The sequence below is a fragment of the Scyliorhinus canicula genome, chromosome 3 (genome assembly GCF_902713615.1).
Source record: "Scyliorhinus canicula chromosome 3, sScyCan1.1, whole genome shotgun sequence".
Classification (NCBI taxonomy): Eukaryota; Metazoa; Chordata; class Chondrichthyes; order Carcharhiniformes; family Scyliorhinidae; genus Scyliorhinus; species Scyliorhinus canicula.
Genome location: NC_052148.1, coordinates 179,108,123 through 179,123,448, shown reverse-complemented (window position 1 = coordinate 179,123,448; position 15,326 = coordinate 179,108,123). Strand labels below are relative to the sequence as shown.

General features: G+C 44.2%; 1 protein-coding gene across 10 annotated transcripts in view; it reads right to left on the bottom strand.

The window, feature by feature from the left end:
* LOC119963155 (TNFAIP3-interacting protein 1-like) overlaps window positions 1–15,126 on the bottom strand; it is a 54,870-nt gene extending 39,744 nt beyond the window's left edge. Inside the window, exon 1 of one of the 10 annotated variants that reach the window (XM_038791824.1) lies at window positions 15,000–15,126. In XM_038791824.1, coding sequence (XP_038647752.1) covers window positions 15,000–15,068 — 69 coding nt within the window. In that variant the 5' untranslated portion in view covers window positions 15,069–15,126. The other 9 variants (XM_038791829.1, XM_038791826.1, XM_038791827.1 and 6 more) reach the window with 9 other exon arrangements.
* Window positions 15,127–15,326: the final 200 nt, after the last annotated feature.

The following is a 15,326-nucleotide window of genomic DNA, read 5'->3' as shown; positions in this document are numbered from 1 at the left end:
TCATAAGTGTTTTTCAATGTCGGTAACGTTGAAATAGAAACCAGATCATTTTAGCAGCGTTTAATTATTGGTATCCTTTCAGGAAATCGAACAAATGGAAGGGTTACCATGTTCCATGATTTTCTTGCACATTTATTTTTTAAAATAAATTTAGAGTACCCAATTCATTTTTTTGTTCCAATTAAGGGGCAATTTAGCATGGCCAATCCACCTACCCTGCACATCGTTGGGTTGTGGGGGCGAAACTCATGCAAACACAGGGAGAATGTGCAAACTCCACATGGACAGTGACCCAGAGCTGGGATCAACCCTGAGAGCTCTGCGTCGTGAGGCAGCCGTGCTAACCACTGTGCCACCGTGCTGCCCTATGTCTTGTACATTTATTCGATGATAGTGTCAGAGGAAGGGAGTTTTAGTAATCGTTGTACCAACCACTGTTAATAGCAATCATCTACCTATGCTAATTTAACTTGTTCATATTGGCTGGCTCATTAATTCACATTCAGCCAAGTCCCTTGAAAAGGTCATCAACAATCTCAGCATTTAAACAATACAATGTTTCTCCCAACCACTCAGTTACTCTTTCCTGTCCAATGTTTGATGACATAATAATGGCTCCCGTCACTGTGACTCTGTTGCCTTTTCCCAATCTCTATCAATACCTCTTGGTCAAAATGTTCACCTTTTACCTTTGCATCCTCTCCATTTCTGACCTTATCTCTCATTTCCCTTTCCTCTCCAAGAACATTTAGAATGTTACTATTTGCAGCTCTATTTTCACTTCACCCACTGTGCCTTTGCTTGAATATCATCTCTGACTATCAGCACATAACTTTCCATTTTTTTCTTCACTTTTCTGAAGCATTACTGTGCCATTCTCCTCCACTATCTCTCCTTCACAATCCAGTTCCATCAGAATGTCCTCACATTCTTTTATTCACCACATCTTTCCTCATTGGCCTACACTGATGCTGCAATGATATTGAAAATTTTGTTCCTCCAGAGCGTCTCTCTGTAACCTTTTCTAGATTCGTAATCCTCCCCATACTCGCAGATCTTCTGACTTTGCCCTTCAGTGAATTCCTCACACCCTGATATTCCAGCAACATTAACAAAAGTTTCAGTCATTTCTGCGTTATTCTTTAAACAAGCACACCAGAGTCACGCCACTTCTCTTAACTATCCATCAGGGGGCAGTATCTGTTCCTCTCCTCTCCATTTCTCTGTGACAGGTTAAGGCCACTATGTAAATTCAGGGATGTTCTTGTTAAGCAAAGACTTTCCACCATTTTCCTTAAAAACAGCTTGTGTGTACACAGCACAGTAAGAACAAAACAGCATTTGCACACATTCTTACAATTTCCACTATTTTGTAGAAAAGAGAAAAGATTAATCCAGTATTATTTTGATGCTACAGTCCTCTAAGGGTTAGTTAGTGAGGGTTTTTGACCCAAGTGTTCAAACAGAAGTAGATAAAAGTGACTGTGTGACTTTAAGACACTTCTCTTTAATTTGAGTTCACCAACCTTTGTAGAATCTCTCCCTTCATTCGAAACTCTCTGCTTATTTACCATAACGTTTGGGGCTTCGCAAGGCAAAGACAATAGCTGTACTTCCAGCTCCAATTCAATACAGTACACTGATTCAAATCTGTTCTCACACCCAGACTTTTAAATGATCCCAGTTCCTTTATCATATTTCAAACCACACCAAATTACATAACATTTTTGATCGATGACAGTTGATATGAACAAGGTCCGGGTTTCCCATTATGTTGCAAATGTGATATGCCTTGTTTGAATGACTAAGATATTAAACATAATCATCCAATAGCTGGAAATGGCAATACCTGAAAAACCTGCTAGCAGCAGGAATGATACAGTGGCCAATTAGGTTAACTGCACAATGTGGGAAGAGCTGAACTTTAAATCATGAATGTCAGAACAATAAAGTGACCCTTATTTAATCTTGTAGGCAGAACATAATTGTCCCTGCTCAACTTTGCATTAGTCCAGGTGATTACTCAGCACCAAAACACAAAGAGGAAGAGGATCTTCCTTTTTGGGTTTGTACAGAACAGCAAGAGCCAACATGGTTGGTCCTGTGTTCCTCAGACTAGTGGCTGTTCCAGTTGTGATCAACAGCTCTGAGGGTTTGTCAACAGTCAGGTAAACCAATAGTAATTTGAGTCTCTTTTCATTGATAATTTAACTCGTTTTCAGACTTCCAAAGCAACTGCTCTACTTTGGGAAAGGCTCATGCAGAGAAGACACCAAGCATATCGAGAGATGTGGTCCAGAACAAGGAGTAGTGATGTTGGAAGTATAGAACATAGAACAGTACAGCACAGAACAGGCCCTTCGGCCCTCGATGTTGTGCCGAGCATTGATCACCCTACTCAAACCCACGTATCCACCCTATACCCGTAACCCAACAACCCCCCTCCCACTTAACCTTACTTTTTAGGACACTACGGGCAATTTAGCATGGCCAATCCACCTAACCCGCACATCTTTGGACTGTGGAGGAAACCGGAGCACCCGGAGGAAACCCACGTACACACGGGGAGGATGTGCAGACTCCACACAGTGACCCAGCTGGGAACCGAACCTGGGACCCTGGAGCTGTGAAGTATTTATGCTAACCACCATGCTACCGTGCTGCCCCGTGCTCTCAGAGAACAAAACCTCCAAACAACTCAAAAGCCCAACTCCCCGAGCACCATCTGCCCCTTTTGCTAATTTGACTTATCAGCCATCTTAATACCCATCAAACTAAAGGGGCAGCACGGTAGCACAAGTGACTAGCACTATGGCTTCACAGCACCAGGGTCCCAGGTTCGATTCCCCGCTGGGTCACTGTCTGTGCAGAGTCTGACCGTTCTCCCTGTGTCTGCATGGGTTTCCTCCGGGTGCTCCGTTTCCTCCCACAGTCCAAAGACGGGCAGGTTAGGTGGATTGGCCATGCTAAATTGCCCTTAGTGTCCAAAAGGTTAGGAGGGGTTATTGGATTACGGGGATAGGGTGGAAGTGAGAGCTTAAGTGGGTCAGTGCAGACTTGATGGGCTGAATGGCCTCCTTCTGAACTGTATGTTCTATGTTATTCTATGTAAAGTGGTTGCAAATCAAACACAATCCTGATGGACTGCCTAAAAAAGAGAATATAACTCGTAATTAGTTTTTTATAATAAGAATCTTTCTTATTGTCACAAGTAGGCTTACGTTAACAGTGCAATGAAGTTACTGTGAAATGCCCCTAGTCGCCACATTCCGGTACACTGAGGGAGAATTCAGAATTTCCAATTCACCTAACAGCATGTCTTTCGGGACTTGTGGGAGGAAACCGGAGCGCCCAGAGGAAACCCATGCAGACATGGGGAGAACGTGTAGGCTACGCACAGATAGTCACCCAAGCGGGATTCAAACCCAGGTCATTGGCACTGTGAAGCAACAGTGCTAACCACTGCGTTACTGTGCCGTTGCATCTTACATACATTATGGGAGGTGGTTTGACGTAGAAATAGAGTAAGTTTGTGTCGGTATGGATTGTAAGTGTGGATTGGCGACTATAGTGGAACATTATTGCCCTGAAATTGGAAGATTTGGCTGCCTCTGTAAAAGTGCTGACCTGAGAGTCAGATACAAAGGTCAATGCAGCACATTTATCACGGGCCTTATTTTGCAACAATTAAAATCCTTGGCCAGGAAATCAGTGATCTCATTAAACTATTTCAAATCAAAATCAATTAATTCGCAAGGAACTGAATTGTGACTAATGAGCGAGTTAGGAGGATTTCCCTCATTTATTGAGTCATCTGAAAATCCACTGGTTTTCACTATGTATTCAATTTATGCAACATTTTAAGGAGTATTTAACATGTTAATGGTCTTTAATTAGGCACACTGAAACTTATTTGTTTATGGGATGTGGGCTTCGCTGTCTAGACCATTATTTTTTTGCCTATCCCTAATTGCCCTTGAGAAGATGATGGTGAGCCATGGCCTTGAGCCAATGTAGTCCACCTGGTGTAGGTACACCCACAGTGCTGTTAGGGAGGGAATTCCAGGATTTCAGTCTTTCTTCCACGTAAGAAACCCACTCCAATCAACAGAATAAACTGCAAGTTCCCACACCCAAAATCACTTCGTTTATGACTGATGTTTTAAAGAATGTTTGTGTCTGGCTGACGGCACAAATGGCACATTATTAACCTGGCATAAGGTGCGATCCTGGTGCACACGCGTTTACATGTTCATCAGAAGTCCCTCTCCTCGGTAGAGACATTCATCTTTCTAAAGCAAACACATTAGAAACTCTGCTAGAATAGAGTTAGGAATTTCAAGGCGAACGTGGTAATTTGTTCGTCCGTTTGGACCGCACGTAATCTTTCGTGCGCGTGTATATATCTGGAGTACATTGATCCATCAAAACACTTATCCTTTTCAAAGCAAATTCCGGAGACAGAGAACTATCATTTAAAAAATCAATATAGTAATGTGTCCCTGATTTCTGGTGCAGTCTTTTATGCTATTTAATTTGAACCCACTCTTTTTTGATCTGGCTTGGTTGCACAGAGGACGGAACTAGCGTCTTGAACAAATCCTTTTACTCTTAAATTCCCGCTCGCCTAGCTTTGAACCTGAAAGTCTTGAGTGGGCTCGCCTGAAATTCGATTAAAAATATGCCTGACATCCAGGCCCAAAATGTTCTAAATAACGCCCCTATTTTTGTTTTTCCATTTATATTTGTGCCTCGTGATGTAAAGGCAGTTATTAGTGTGGAGAACTTGTTTAATTTGTTTTGTCAGCAACAATTCACAATCGAAGCCAAGATCCCGCCCTCCTGGCCCCACCTCCCTCCCGCCCGCTCTTGTTCAGGTCTGGACTTGACAAGAAGCTACAGTGGATTCTCTTACACGTTGAGCTGCTCAGATCTGATCCCCAGATGCACTTACAGATCCGGAGGTTTCGAGGTCTCAGGCTTTGTAATTCTGAGAAAGGAATATATATATATATATTTAAAATACAGAGGTTTGCAGATGTGCGTGCTTGAAATTAAACGGAAAGCTTACCTTCCACCCCCCACCACCTTATAAACACAGAAATTCCAGCTCCATTCGCAAACACTTATATCACAATCCCTAGTTACCTGAGGTCTTTTCCTCAAGCTAAACTGAAATCGGCCGCCGAGAGAGCAGCAGCAGCAGCAATGTTGGGTTGACTTCCAGCACGCCGAGCCTGTACAGTTGTTGGAGCAGATTGTTTGCAGGCAGTTTCACACATACAGTGGAAGTAGCACAGCGGTTTGACGATTAACCTGCACCACTTCAAACACGCCAAACCGAGTAGCTGCACGATTTACATTCAATTGTTTTTGTAAACTACACGCCCAGCTCAATGAAACAAAATGCAGGTGCTGACAGGGTTAAAAAGTGCACCTTACCTACACTTGTTGGAAGGCGTAAACAAAATCCTTTCTAATTCTGGTTGTTATTCTTTGCCAATTTACTAATGAAAAAATTCAGCTCCAACACCATTGCGTGGGGTGATGGTAATAAACTGTGCTGCACCCTCTCGCAAAACTGCAGATATTAGAGTTTTGATGCTGCCCTCTAACGGAGCTTCGCTTCCAGACTTCATTCCAGTTTTTTTTTAGTGCCAATGTAAAACTCACGCACCATCTACTTTATAAACAAGGATGAAAGTACCACCAGGATCACTCAGCTATTCCTTCGACTGAGCTCAGATCCCAGCGATATATAGCTCTATTCTTAGAAATGGGTTTTTAAAATTCTAGTGCCAAGAGTTCAGGTTTTATTCTTAGTGCTGCAGTGCAGAGATCAGAAGAAACTTGGGCTCTGGTTTTAAGAATGCACGCTTCTGATCGGGAGTTTAGTACCCTGGAATAATAAAATAATTAGCATGTTTCTCCTCACAATGGAAGGAAATGGGCAGGGCCATCAGTAGCTTCCTGTTCTGCGCTCCCTCGAATTCCCATTTTCTAAAATTGCCCCTTTTTACTAGTAGTTCTGTTCGAGACTTCCCAAAATTTAATCAGACATTAGTTCGAAACTTAGGCAGAAAAAAGTATCAATGTCTTCAAAAGTGTAGCTGTTGCTTTCCGAATTTTCATTCTAATCATTTCAGACTTTTGCAAAATATATTTTGGCTAAAAACATATCTTAATTGTGGTTTGACTTAGACAACTCGCGAGGCCACAAGAAACGTTGAAAAAGTACAATAAACTGGTGTTCTACTGAAGAGCCACAAATTGTTTGATAGTTCAAGTGAAATCGTTAACTGGTGTAAAAACAAACTCGTAAAACATTGCTTCAAATAGTCACCAAACAAAATCTTTGTAACTCTGGAACCCTAACAGGAAGTTTTTGTGACGGAGGATTTGTTACAGCTGTTATTTTTTTTGAAGCAATTTTTCAGATTTATTTTAATCTCAAGTTTGTGATGTAATTGTGATTCAATATGTATATAGAGACAGCAAAAACAATAGGTTTTAAACATTTCCTATTTTTGTCAGGTATTTTTAAGGCCTGGAGAAGGCATTTTATGTTATCAGGAGGAGTGCCAATGTAAACATCCTCACCTTCATCCGTTGGGCATGGTTCATTTGGCACAGAACAAGTCTGTCAGCTGACCTTTGGGGCCTATGACAAGAGTGTGGAGATAGCTTATCCTGTTTTCTACTCACTGTTTAATTGCAGGTCACCTTTTGGTTTGTGGGGCACACCAGCAGTTTCACTGTGACACACAAGTGGCCAAAGGTTTGAACTGTGGATTTGCCCATTCCCACACATCCCCTCCAAATGGTCTGAACTAACACTGCCACTTGAAGCCGTGTTGGAATGCATTCACACTCAGAAGGATGTGAAGAAGCCACAGGGGTCTGAGTGTTCTGCCAGTTTCTAACATCTGGATATAGGGGGCGCGATTCTCCGACCCGTACGCTGGGTGGGAGAATCACGGGAGTGCTGGGCGATTCCCGCCACGCCGCCCTGGCACCTGCACGCGATTCTCCCACCACCCCCCCCAAAACGGCGTGCCGAGTTTTACGACAGGCCGCTCAGAGAATCGCCACTCGCAGTTTCTAACGGTCGAACGGCGATTCTCTGGCCCGGATGGACCGAGCGGCCTGCACAATCCGACCGGTTCACGCCGGCGCCAACCACACCTGGTCGCTGCCGGCATGAACAGCGCGTGAACGCTGCATGTACGGCCTGTGTGGGGGGGGGGGGGGGTGGGGGGAGGAGAGAGGATCGAGCACCAGGGAGGTGCTCAGGAGGGGTCTGGCCCACGATCGGTGCCCACCGATCGGCGGGCCGGCGTCTCTAAAAGACGCACTCTTTTTCGTCCGCCGTCCCGCAAGATCAATCCTCCATGTCTTGCGGGGCGCCCGCGGGGAGGACGCCGGCCAACCTGCGCATGCGCGGGTGATGTCATTTAAGCGCTGCCGGCCGCGTCATTTATGCGGCGCTGCTTTGACACGGGCGCCAAGGCCCGGCGCGCAAAATTGACGCGGCGCTGCTCCTAGCCCCCTGGGGGTGGGAGAATAGGGGGCGAGGAGCGGCCTCCAACGCTGGAGTGAAACACTCCGGTTTTCACTCCGGCGTCGGCACATAGTCTCCCGTTTGGAGAATCGCGCCCCTTGTGTGTACTTTCAAGAGGAGACTTCATGTAACCAGTTCTGCTGTCAGCAGACCTCTAAATCTGAAGGAGCTGTAGATGTTTGGGTTGCATTTGGGCTCTTATAGGCTAGAGCCCGGGAAAGGATTTGTATAGGGAGGAATTTGAGGCATGTGCCATCCCCTGTTAATCTCAATGTTACCTTTAATAAAAGCAAATTACTGCAGATGCTGGAATCTGAAAGAGAAAATGCGGGAAGCTTTGACAAAGAGTTGTTGGACTCAAAACGTTAGCTCTTTTCTCTCCCTACAGATGCTGCCAGACCTGCTGAGATTTTCCAGCATTTTCTCTTTCGTCAATGTTACCCTTATTCATTACCTTACTCGACAATCTGGTCTAATAATCAACAGACCACCAAAGTTCAAATGCCACCACAACAGCAGAGGTATTTAAGTTCTGTTAATTAAATAAATCTGGAATTAAACAACTGGATTGTCATAAAAGCCCAACTGGTTCACTAATGCCCTTTAAGGTAGGAAATTTGCCATCCCCTTACCCAGACTGGCCTTCAGGTGATTCCAGATCCACAGCAATGTGATTGACTCATAATTATCCTCTGAATTGGCCCAACATATCGGTCAGTACTATCAAAAGTGCTGTGAGAAATAGTAATACTGGTCGGATCATCCAGCGCCAAGTTAGACAGCAGATTCAGACAGGACAAACCCTGCACATTCAACTCTGTAAATTCCTCACAAACAGCTGGAAACTTGTGCAAAAATGGAAGAGCTGTCGCACGGATGAGTGAAGCACAACCCGTATCTCACAAAATCATACCTTTCAACCAGCGTCCTAACCTCCAGAACCATTCCCTTGGCAAGCTGCTCCATCAGAGTTGGTGGCACAATGGTATACAGCTGGGAGTGACAGGCTCTGGGAGTCCTCAACATTGATCCCATACCCCATTAAGTCTCATGGAATCAGGTCAAGCATGGGAAAGGAAATCTCCTGCTGATTATCAGCTACAGCCCTTCCTTACCTGATGAGTCAATGCTCTTTCATGTTGAACTCCACTTGGAAGAAGCATTGAGGGTCGCAAGGTCACAGAATGTACTCTGGAATGCCCATAATCAAGAGTGGCTCTGTAGCACAGGAGCATCACGACTGACTGAGCTGACCAAGTTTCTGTAGGACATATCTACCAGATTGAGCCTGCAGCAGGTGGTGAGAGAACCAACAAGAGAGAAAAACGTACAGCCTCATACTTACAAAACTAGTAGTTGCATATGCATCTGTCGATGACAATATCAATAGGAGTGGTCACTGCAGTTACTGTGGAGATAAAGTCTTGTCTTCACACTGAGGACATTCTCCCCTGTGTTGTGTGGCACTACCACCATGGTGAATGGGATAGATTTAGAACAAATCTAGCAACCCAACAATTGATATCCTTGAAGCTCTGTGGGCCATCAGCAGCAACAGAATAGCATTCCACCACCAATGGAACCAACATTGATCCAAACAAACATACACAAAAGGAGCTGAATTTCAGAAGTCGTGTGCAAGTGACTGAGCTTGATATCAAGGTAGCATTTGACCAAATGTGGAATCAAGCTACCCTATCAGTCCAGCTGATTCTTCCCTTCTACAGCCAAAGTATTGCACCCTTGCAATCGTTTATTTTTGCTTTCAATAATACCGGCAGCTGAAGCTGAGCTGTGAGAGTATTAAAAATGAAAATTTATTTTGTCACAAATGTTTTTGTTTAATGCAATTATGGACTGCAGAGTGGATGATCTGACAGATGGCCTGAGCAGTTACATGAAATGATCACGTAATATAAATTGTTATGTTTTGTTCAGCCATGAGAGGACAAATTCCTTTGGCAGAGGATTATCCGCAGGTTGTCCTGAAGCAGATGACACAGCTTCACGAGAAAAATGAATGTAATAAATCCTGACCTTTCTTTGATGTGCACCCAGGTAGGAGTTTTGGGGCCTATAAATTCAGGCCCTGAGTACTAATGGCTGCAGACATGGAGAGTGGAATATAGTGCTAAAATGGCAAGATGATTACTGGGTTGGGGAACTCATCAACCTCTCCAGCAGACTTTGCCAAGGCTCATCAACTGAGCCTTAACGTTCCCTGAATCATCATCGTGGGATCACATGCTAGATCTATCAAAAGAAGGATTTCTAATTTAAGAATCCCAGCAGTGCAGATGGAGGCCATTCAGCCCATCGAGTCTGCACCAACACTCTGAAAGAATACCCTACCTTGACCCACTCCCCTGCCCTATCCCTGTAACCCCACCCAACCTTCACATCTTTGGACACTAAGGGGTAATTTAGTATGGCCAATCCACCTAACCTGCACATCATTAAAATGAAAGGGAACCTAGCAGGGGTCGGAATAGTTGAATTAGATCTGGCTTCTTGTGGCTGTAGCTGCCAAAGGAACAGAGAAGACGCTGGGAGAGGCTGCTCCTTGGGTCTGTCACTCTTAGCTGGAACGTCTGCTGTGAGATCTGATGAACTGCAGTGAGATCATCTTTCCCAAGGAGGGGAGGAAGAAGATATTCTGTCTCACCAAGCAGATATGCTTGGAAATGGCCAAGGGAGTCAGCAGGAAAGTACACTCTAACCTGGAGGTAGTGCACCCACAAGCGTGTCCAGGACCTCAGGAGGTGTGGAAAAGTGAGTGCTGCAACACTTCCAAGTGCCAATCTCCACAATCTGACTTTCCCAGAATTCCCCTGCAAAGCACTCTGCAGGACAGCATATCTTGCTGCTGGCATTGCATGTCCATCTGCTCCATTGGGAAGGAAAGGCTCCTGTTCCAGGAATCTGCAGGTATCAGCATAAACCTGCTTTGAAGCATCCTCCCTGATGATCAGTGATGATCCAGCAACTCAAGACTGGGCATCCATGAGGTGCTGTGGGCCATCAGCAGGAGCTGAATTGTACTCAACCGCAATCTGCAACTTAATGGCCCGGCATATTCCCCACCCTACCATTATCACCAAGCCAGGGGACCAACCCTGGTTCAATGAAGAATGCAGGAGAGCATGCCAGGAGCAACACCAGGCATACCGAAAAATGGGGTTTCAACCTGGTGAAGCTATAACACAGGACTACTGATGTGCCAAACAGCATAAACAGCAAGTAATAGACAGAGCTAAGCAATTCCACAACAAATGCATCAGCTCTAAGCTCTGGAATTGTGGCACATCCAGCCGTGAATGGTGGTGGACAATTAAACAACCCACTGGAGGAGGAGGCTCCACAAATATCCCCATCCTCAATGATTGAAGGAGCGCAGCACATACGTGCAAAAGGCAAGGTTGAAACATTCACAACAGTCTTCAGTCAGAGGTGCCAAGTGGATGATCCATCTCGGTTTCCTCCAGAGGTCTCCAGCATCACAGATGTCAGTCTTCAGCCAATAAGATACACTCCATGTGATATCAAGAAACAGCTGAAGGCACTGGATACTGCAAAAGCTAAGGGCCTTGACAATATTGCGGCAATAGATTGTGCTCCAGAACTTGGCGCACACCTAGCCAAGCAGTTGCAGTACAGGTGCAACACTGGCATCTAGCCGGTAATTTGGAACATTGCCCGGTTGTGTCCTATACACAAGAAACAGGACAAATCCAACCCAGCCAATTACCGCCTTATCAGTCTACTCCATCATCAGCAAAGTGATGGAAGGGGTCATCAACAGTGCTACCGAGTGGCACTTACTCAGTAATAACCCGCTCATGGACGCTTAGTTTAGGTTCCACTAGGGTCGCATCATTACAGCCTTGGTTCAAACATGGACAAAAGAGGTGAATGCCAGAGGTGACGTGAGAATAACTGCCCTTGACATCAAGGCTGTATTTGACCGAGTATGGCATCAAGGAGCCCTTGCAAAACCAGAGTCAATGGGAATCAGGGGAAAACTTGCCACTGGTTGGAGTCACTGGGAAAACATACCCCTGGCACAAAGAAAGATGGTTGTGGTGGTTGGAGGTCAATCATCTCAGCTCCAGGACATCACTGCAGGAGTTTCTCAGAGCAGTGTCCTAGGTCCAATCATCTTCAGCTGCTACATCAATACCGCCCTTCCATCATAACGTCAGAAGTGGGGATGTTTGCGGATGACCTCAAAATGTTCAGCACCATTCGCGACTCCTCAGATAATGAAGCAGTCCATGTCCAAATGCCGCAAGACCTGGGCAATATCCAGGCTTGGGCTGACACGTGGCAAGTTACATTTGTGCCACAGAAGTGCCATCAATGACCATCTCCTACAAGAGGGGATCTAACCACCACCCCTTAACAGTTAATGGCATTACCATTGTTGAATCCCCCACAATCAACATTCTGGAGCTTACCATTGATCAGAAACTGAACTTGACTAGCTCTATTAATTCTGTGGCTACCAGAGTAGCTCAAAGGCTAGGAATCCTACGGCGAGTAACTCACCTCCTGAACCCCCAAAACCTGTCCACCATCTACAAGGCACAAGTCAAAAGTGTAATGGGATACTCTCCACGTGCCTGGATGAGTGCAGCTCCAACAACACTCAAGAAGCTTGACACCATCCAGGACAAAGCAGCCCACTTGTTTGCTATCCCTTCCAGAAACTTTCAATCCACTTGCCTGGGAAAATCTGACCAGGAGCTCAGAATGTTGTCGTACCTGCAATTTGGTGATGATGTATGTATTTGCTTTCCACATTATCATTTTTATTGTTATAACTTCAACAATTTTGAGGGAAAGTTTCATGGAAAAGCTATTACACAGACAAATTACACCCTTTACAGCAATATAAACTAATGTAGGGAACAAAATGTCAAAAAAGTTCTTTGTTATTTTCAAACAAAAAAACTGATATCAATTCTTTCAACAGAAACTTATTGTTGAGAATCCAGATTCAGCAGGCTCGTCCCATTGGCTGAGCCACCCAGCCATATTAATGGGATGGGGGAGCATTGGGAATAGAGCCTGATGAACATTAAATTTGACAAGGGACCTTAATTAGCACCTAACAAAGGTGAACATCGATTTTCCCTTTGTCTTTTTTGTTTCATTTCCCTGGCTTTCTTCGCTTCAGTGTCTTCCCAACTCAACTCCCTCCATCTCCACCTTCTCCATTACAGTGCTATTTAAAATCTATTGTCTTGTGAGGAAAGGCTGGACAGGCTAGGCTTGTATCTACTGGAGTTTAGAAGAGTAAGAGGTGACTTGATTGAAACATAAAAGATCCTGAGGGGATTTGACAGGGTAAATGTGGAGAGGATGGTTCCTCCTGTGGGATAATCGAGAACTAGAGACCACTGTTTAAAAATAAGGGGTCAGCCATTTAAGGCAGAGATGAGGAAAATAACTCTCTGAGGGTTGTGAGATTTTGGAATTCTCTTCCTCAAAAGATGGTTGAGGCATTGAACACCTTTGAGGCAGATGTAGATAGATTCTTGACAAACAAGGGGGTGATAGGTTATCGGGGGTGGGCAGGAATTTGAAGTTGAGGTTAAAATTAGATCAACCATGATCTTTTTGAATGGTCGAGCAAATTTGAGGGGCTGAGTGGCCTACTGCTGCTCCTAATTTGGATGGTTGTACCTATCTCCTTTGTCAGTGTCTTATTATAATACTCATTGACAAATTGTGTTTGAGAATACTTCGATGAAACACTTTGGGATGTTCTACTCCATATAAATCTCTATACAAATGCAAGTTGTTATTATTGTTGTAAAACACAGCAGCAGCTGCCCCAGCTCTGAGCTGCCAACAGAACCTTTCAAAACAAAAGCTTTTCAATGTTATCCATTCACAACCCTCCGAGCAAAAGCTTCTGTTTTGATTCTCAAACAGAGGAAAATAAAGTCCCAGCTGAGCACAGAGCAATACTGGCTCCTGCTGAAACAGCATCAAAATAGAGACAAATTCCTATTGAATCCTGAAGTTGCCGACTCACAGGACGACAGCTGGGTCAACTAATCACAGCTATAGCAAAGGAAACTGTGAGAATAATGTCTAGAATTAATTTTAACTGTTATCGGTGCATTGAAAGCTTGAAAGCATTCATCCTACATTTATTCATTATTCTTTAACAAATAACTTTACGGGATGATCAGCCTCCCTCTTTGATCTAGTTTAAAGTGTCGGTTTAATTAGGAGATGTGGATATCAAACAGTTTTTTTCACTAAGAAATGTAACCGTCACAACTCTATTCATTTTTCACCACAAACTTTGTTTAAAAATTGGAAAAGGAGACAAACTAAATACAAAATGCCATATATTTTTTGCCTAATAAGAACATGTTCTAAACTGGAGGAGGGGTCTGTGCCCCATTCAGATCTGTTGTGTACAGTATTTCGGGTGCCAACCCTTCTGACGCTCCCAGGTCCACCTGATGCAATTCTTAAACAGGCTGCAAAAAGACAAACATCTTGTACACCTGAAACAGCTATCAGCTGCCTAGATATCTAAATTTAGAGCCCTGTGTTTTATCACACTGATTGCAATTTTTAAGCTACATAGACATAGAATTTACAACGCAGAAAGAGGCCATTTGTCCCATCGAGTCTACACCAGAAAGACCAACCAACCTAAACCCACACCTCCACTAATGCCCACAAACCAGTAACCCCACCTAACTTTGTTGAACACTATGGGCAATTTAGCATGGCCAATCCACCTAACCTGCACATCTTTAGACTTTGGGAGGAAATCGGAACACCCGGAGAAAACCCACACAGACACGGGGAGAATGTGCAGACACCACTCAGACAGTCACCTGAGGCCGGAATTGAACCTGGGTCCCTGGAGCTATGAGGCAGCAGTGCTAACCACTGTGCGACCATTCTGCCCAGCAAGCTGTGGCAGGGATTCCATTTGGTGCCCGCGAATCAGCAGCGGGATGCTAATTGATACAATCAATTGGCATAGCGCTGCTCTGGTAATTTTGTGCCAACTTTAGGCGCTATTTCTAAATTGCCCTTTTACAAATAACATTGATTACCAAACTGTTGACTATATCTGACTGCATTAACTCTTCTGAGCTGACTGGAGCCACGAGTCAATAACTGGATTGTAATAGAGCTGAGAGCTACATAGATGACAGTACTTACCAAACACCAATGTTTTCAAATGCTGTCTTTCCCTAGCCCATATGACATTAACAATTTTCTCACAACATCTAGTTCCTGTTCAACAAGGGTACGTGTTATGAAAGGAAATGTAATTAGTGTGCATTCTGAGATTTCTTAAAAGCAGGAAGTTCGAGCTGGGCTTTTATTCTCTTACTTCCGAGAGGGTGTTCTCCATTCCTGCTTCCCGGCGATGCTGCTAAAGTAAACAGCCACTCACCTGCTCAGGGCTCTCTTCATTCCTGTTAATCCACTGATGCTCGGAGGCAATTTCAAGTTTCTGTTCCATACTTGTGCTCTCCTCACTTCAGCCTCGTGCCTCTCTCCTCACATCTACAGTTGCACACCTATTTAATACGAAATATGACAGCTTTAACCATGGGAATCTTGTGGCTGCTGTTCAATTCTATCCCCATTTTTGCAGCCATTCTGCCTTTGAATCTCTTCAATTTGGTTTCTATCCCACTCACAATGATGGGACGACTGCCTTGATTGAATTCCCTTTTTGTTTAGAAAATATTTTATTGAAGCATTTGTAATTTTCTTG